Source organism: Ochlerotatus camptorhynchus, unplaced genomic scaffold (assembly GCF_037179485.1).
Source record: "Ochlerotatus camptorhynchus isolate MF236.1 unplaced genomic scaffold, CSIRO-AGI_Acam_v1.1 ptg000503l, whole genome shotgun sequence".
Classification (NCBI taxonomy): domain Eukaryota; kingdom Metazoa; phylum Arthropoda; class Insecta; order Diptera; family Culicidae; genus Ochlerotatus; species Ochlerotatus camptorhynchus.
Window position 1 is genome coordinate 1,694,162 of NW_027040988.1, and position 5,630 is coordinate 1,699,791.

A 5,630-nucleotide genomic window follows, 5' to 3' on the forward strand; every position below is an offset into this window, starting at 1 on the left:
CAATAAGACCCCAAGACCTATCATTTGGCACCGAGTTTGTCCAAATCGGTTGAGCGGTTGCTGAGAAACGTGAACGCATTCATTTCGTTACATACACACACACATACACACATACACACATAAACACACACACACAGACATGTTCAGATCTCGTCGAGCTGAGTCGAATGGTATATGACACTCGGTCCTCCGGGCCTCGGATCGATAGTCGGTTTTTCAAGTGATATCTATACCCTTCTTTGTAAGAAGGGTAAAAATGATTAAAATTTATTCAAACATGATAACTTTCAATTTAATCAACCATGATTAAATCAAGGATATGTACACAGCAAAAAAAAAATTGTAATATCGATCAACGTAATTCAAGCTATGATGTATGAAATAATGTTGTAATAGCAAAACACAGATACAATATTACATCAATTGATGTAATTTTGTTCGCAAAATCGATGTAAATCGTACAATGTGATATTACACAACCGATGGATTGACCTGGTTGCAGCAGTTTCGATGTAATATTCAACAACTTTTTTTGCTGTGTAGTCTGTATAATCTGTACTTTTTTTTACAACACATCATTGGGACTATTTATAGTCTGTAGATGCAAACATAACAAATAAACAAAGAAGATGAAAATTGGGTTTAATATCAGATGATTATTTTTTAGCAACAGATAATTAATTTTTAATCATTCGATGTGATTAAACCTCGGATCGGATTAAACTGAGTTTAATGTCAAGGTGATTAAATTTTAAGCAAAATGAGAATAGTTTAATTTATCAGTGTAACGTCCTTCTGTTATAGAGCAGTGCACGGTCCCTAACCTCACTTTTTGGTTCCTATCATTTTGTCTCTGAGTAAAAGAGATGACAACGAATGGGAGCCAAAACAAACCCCCCAAAACTGTCAAAATTTACGGGTGAAAGAAGAGTGCAGCAAATCTTCGTGCACTGATCTATAACAATCTTGATTGATCCCAGTGGTTTCCATTTCGTTACACCCCTGCCGAGCAAAGAGTCAAAACAGAGAACAGCGATGTCACAAACACAACCGCACCTACAAAACATAACCTCAAATACGTCCAGCGTTCCCCACAAGCAGCACGCGTGCTCGTCATAATATTTTGGTCTCATTCGGAGAGCAGCCATTCCGAAACTATAGCTTCGAATGGCGTGTTAGTTTTATTTCGTTAAATTTTCTAACAAATCGCTTCTCAATTGTGCGTATTGCTGTGAATTTTGGTGCACGGGAAGTTAAAATATCGAAGCTGCATCAAAATGTCGGACTATGGTGGGTATTGTTCATTTTATTTACTTTTCGATTATGCAGCGTTCGGAAGCTCGTGGTTTTGTCACGAGGTTCCATCGTCTGGTGGATCGTAACAGCAAGAGATTGAGTCTGGTCATTTCAATTTTAGAAATGGGATCTCCGACTATTAAGAAGGAGAAGAAAAAGAAGAAGATCAAACAGGAACCGGGAGCCGAAATTGAAAATTTAGGCGAGATTCAAAAGTCTGGTAACTTCCAGATCAAACCGTCCGAGGCGATTGCCAAGTTGGACACATCGAAATGGCCGTTGTTGTTGAAGAATTTCGATCGGTTGAACGTCCGAACCAACCACTACACCCCACTGCCATTCGGATCGTCGCCGTTGAATCGGAAGGTCAAGGAGTATGTGACGTCTGGATTTATCAATCTGGACAAGCCTTCCAATCCCAGCTCTCATGAGGTGGTCGCATGGATTAAGCGAATTTTGAAAGTCGATAAGACCGGCCATTCGGGTACATTGGACCCCAAGGTGACGGGTTGTTTGATCGTTTGTATCGATAGGGCTACGCGGTTGGTTAAGAGCCAACAGAGCGCTGGCAAGGAGTACGTGGCCGTCTTCAAACTACACTCGGCAGTGGATTCCGTGGCTAAGGTCAACCAAGGCTTGGAAAAGCTTCGTGGAGCACTGTTCCAAAGACCGCCGTTGATTTCGGCTGTCAAGCGTCAGCTCCGTGTTCGTACCGTGTACGATTCGAAGCTGCTGGATTACGATGATCAGCGCAACATGGGTGTGTTCTGGGTCAGCTGCGAGGCAGGTTCCTACATTCGTACCATGTGTGTCCACTTGGGTCTGGTAACCGGCGTAGGAGGTCAGATGTTGGAACTGCGTCGCGTTCGCTCCGGTATCCAGTCGGAGAAGGATGGCATGGTCACCATGCATGACGTTATCGATGCCCAGTATCTGTACGAGAACCACAAGGACGAAACAATGCTCCGAAGGGTGATTAAGCCTTTGGAGGGCCTTCTGGTCGGTCATAAACGTATCATCATGAAAGACAGCTCGGTGAATGCCGTTTGCTATGGTGCTAAGATTATGCTTCCTGGTGTGCTCCGTTATGAAGACGGAATCGAAATGGATCAGGAGATTGTGATTGTGACTACGAAGGGAGAAGCTGTGGCACTGGCCATTGCACTGATGACGACGGCTACGATGGCCAGCTGCGACCATGGAGTGTGCGCAAAGATCAAGCGTGTCATCATGGAACGGGACACCTATCCGCGCAAGTGGGGCTTGGGACCGAAGGCTTCGATGAAGAAGCAGCTGATTGCCAGCGGAAAGCTGGACAAGTATGGCAAACCGAACGATAAGACCCCGAAAGAGTGGGTGACCGGTTATGTAGATTTCAACAAACCAACTGCTGCTGGCAAGGATACGAATGGAAATGGTGCGGCGGCCGAAGACGATGAATTCGCTGGAGGAAAGGTGAGTTTTGACCTGAGATTGTGCTTACTTATTTTAGGGGTTCTATCCAAAGTCATTTGCCAGCCACAATGTTAGATCATCCCAAATGGATTGATAACAAACCGATTTTAAAGTCCAATACAGGACCAATTGAGGACTTAGTTGCAGTAATTTAGAACTTGGACAGTTAACTGTTTGACTTACATTTTCTTTATCCCCTGCTAATAGCTGTAATTGCCGTGATCATTAAACTTTATTTGTAGCACAAATAGATTCTAAATTGAATAACATCTACTTATCAATATATCTTCAACAGCGCAAATTGAGCGTCACTAGTGCAGCGGACAACTCGTTGGACGTCTCAGCCATGGAGGTTGATGCCGGCGAGAAGAAAAAGAAGAAGAAGAAAAAACACAAGAAGGACGAAGATTCGCCGGAAGAACCTGAGGCCGCTGAAGCCGTAGATGCTGAAGCCGCAGAGGTAACATTTGCTTTTGCTCGGATCTGATTGTTCTTACGTTAACCATTTTTTTCTTGTATATTTCTTAGCCCTCTGAAACCAAGAAAAAGAAGAAGAAGAAGGACAAAAAGCAAGAGGAGGATGCAGAATAATGTGCCCTTCATCAGCTGGAGTGGTACTTCTTGAACAACCATACCTATAGGTACTTTCATCAAATCTCGCATCTGATCATCGTTTAAGTCGATCATTGATTCACACGTCCGCCGGCTTGGAAGAGGAAAACCAATTCCTCTTTACTTGCCATCCTACGGTTTGAAGGGGGGAAAGTATAACAGAGTACACTCTCGTTTAATAGGTTTAGTTATGTCAACGCAATTTCCGGTTGATGATACTAATATATTCGTAAATTTCATCGAAACTTGCAGCTCGCGAGTAGAAAAGGGCATTTGTTTTCTTGAATTAAAAGCTCAGGTCCATAGTGGAACGAATTTTACAAAAATCGGTACCCGGAGAACTACAATTATACAGTCATGTGTTTTTTTTTCTTAGTTTCGTACAAAACCAAAATGAAGAGTATGAATAGTTTCAAAGCAGAAAGGTTCGACGTTTGTATGCTCGATAAGATAGTATAGTAACGTAACAAACGTACGTGTGTACCAACTCAAACAAAGCATCAGACACCCAAACAAATGTGGGTGTCTTTGTTGGTGTTTATTTTTTGTTTATTCTAGTAAGCAAACTTTTTTTTTACGTTCAAAAGATACAGATATAGAATTATAATCACTATTTGTAAATGTAAGTTTACATTGGCTCACTTGTCATTATGCTTCGAAATTTCCTCAAATGCAATGTATTTTCTCTACATTTTTTTAGAATTGTTACTATAGTACATTTTTTTTCGAACGTTGAATACTTCTAGATAGAGCTGGAATTATGGCATAACAGCCTTTGTAAACCATGACTTCTCTCGTTGATTTCTCGGAATTCAAGACACGCCTTGACAAACCAACATAACCATAGGGTAGGAGAAGTCTTCCTCTACTCGATGGTCGATGTCGATTTGCCACGGAGAGCCATGACGATGACTCAAAGTAGACGCAAGAAATCTAGATAATGCTGGAATTAGGACGTAACAGCTCGTTGATTTCTAAGAATTCAAGGCACGCCTACAACACAAACCAACATATCCATCGGGTAGGGGAAGTCTTCCCTATAGTCGCTATATTCATAGTCTGGCGGATAGAATCTCGGGAATCAATTAAGCTGTCAAATAGCGGAACCAATCGAGCAAATCACGACCAACAACAGAAAAGAGCATATCAGCTATTGCGAACAAAATTTCGGAAACCGTTTTCTCAGACTAAAAGATCACCTACACAAACTAAGGCCATCTTAAGGATGTGGAAAATTTCCCCTATCCGACGATGCTGGTAAATTTACCTTCGACTGGCGAGGAAAGAATAATCAACCTTTTGTTTATAATAGTTGATAGTACCTTTTCAATTGTTGGTCTACAATGTATTGAAATGGTTCCGCTTTTTGATAGATCGAAATTCTATCCGCCAGACTATCCCCCTTATTCTGCGAGTCACGTGACTCTCTCTCACCGGTGAGGTGACAATTGTCACCTCGTGTGAGGTGACTCTCCATGCAAATCAAATGGAGAGTGACAAATCACACGAGGTGACTATTGTCACCTCACCGGTGAGAGAGAGTCACATGACTCGCAGAATAGGGGGGAGTGCTTGCTAAGAGGTACCAGGTGGTAACCCACTGATTACCTGACGATCGGCCAAATTTGGAAGACGTCTGCATTGTTTGTCTAACATTGTAATATTCCGCCCACTATATCACAATCAATTGCGAGTAGCTGAGCGGAATGGAGACAAGGAAAGCATTGGGTACAGGACCAAGTCTCTCCCGGCTGGCGCCAAAAAAATGAACCTGGAAGCAACTGAATCAAGTTGTCATGGGGCACGAAATGATCCTGTTGCATGGCTTGGAGCTGTTGGTGGGGGGTTGGTGCTAAAGTTTAATTTGTTTTTGTATAATTTCAGGTGTTAATATACCGTACGGTTCAACCAATTATGGAACGGTCAATGTAGTGCCAGGTATCGGTATACCGTACGGATCAGCCATAGCGGTGGACCTAGGAGGCAACTAATATTTTCGTTCTTATTGTTCTTTTCTTTCAACAAATTGATATCTCTTACTCTTTCCACAGACAAACAGACGTAACACTTTGAAAAACTTGTTCTTGAAAACATAGTATCTCAAAACATATAACCTCAGTAGCGACATCTCTCTGGCTTCTCGCGGAAAACAAGCTTGCTCGCTAACTCGTAAACAATATTGCATAAAAGTTCTATAGAATATATAGAAAGTTCAAAGTGATCCGATGCCAGCGCTGCGGCGAGTAGTTCGCGGAACTGATAATATT

The 5,630-nt window shown here is 42.1% G+C and overlaps 1 protein-coding gene across 1 annotated transcript; it reads left to right on the forward strand.

Annotated features, from left to right (window-relative positions):
• Positions 1-1,066: 1,066 nt before the first annotated feature.
• On the forward strand, positions 1,067-3,994 carry Nop60B (dyskerin pseudouridine synthase 1 Nop60B). The gene is made up of 4 exons (XM_065235870.1): positions 1,067-1,290; positions 1,418-2,751; positions 3,047-3,211; positions 3,280-3,994. The coding sequence occupies exons 1-4, from the start codon at positions 1,278-1,280 to the stop codon at positions 3,340-3,342; spliced, it is 1,575 nt and encodes a 524-aa protein (XP_065091942.1). The 5' UTR covers positions 1,067-1,277; the 3' UTR covers positions 3,343-3,994.
• The last annotated feature ends 1,636 nt before the right edge of the window (positions 3,995-5,630 follow it).

Bases quoted from the DNA above. Each gene is read 5' to 3' on its own strand.
- Nop60B (XM_065235870.1), top strand. The intron at 2,752-3,046 runs GTGAGTTTTGAC...TATCTTCAACAG, and splicing joins ATGAATTCGCTGGAGGAAAG to CGCAAATTGAGCGTCACTAG. The intron at 3,212-3,279 runs GTAACATTTGCT...TATATTTCTTAG, and splicing joins TAGATGCTGAAGCCGCAGAG to CCCTCTGAAACCAAGAAAAA.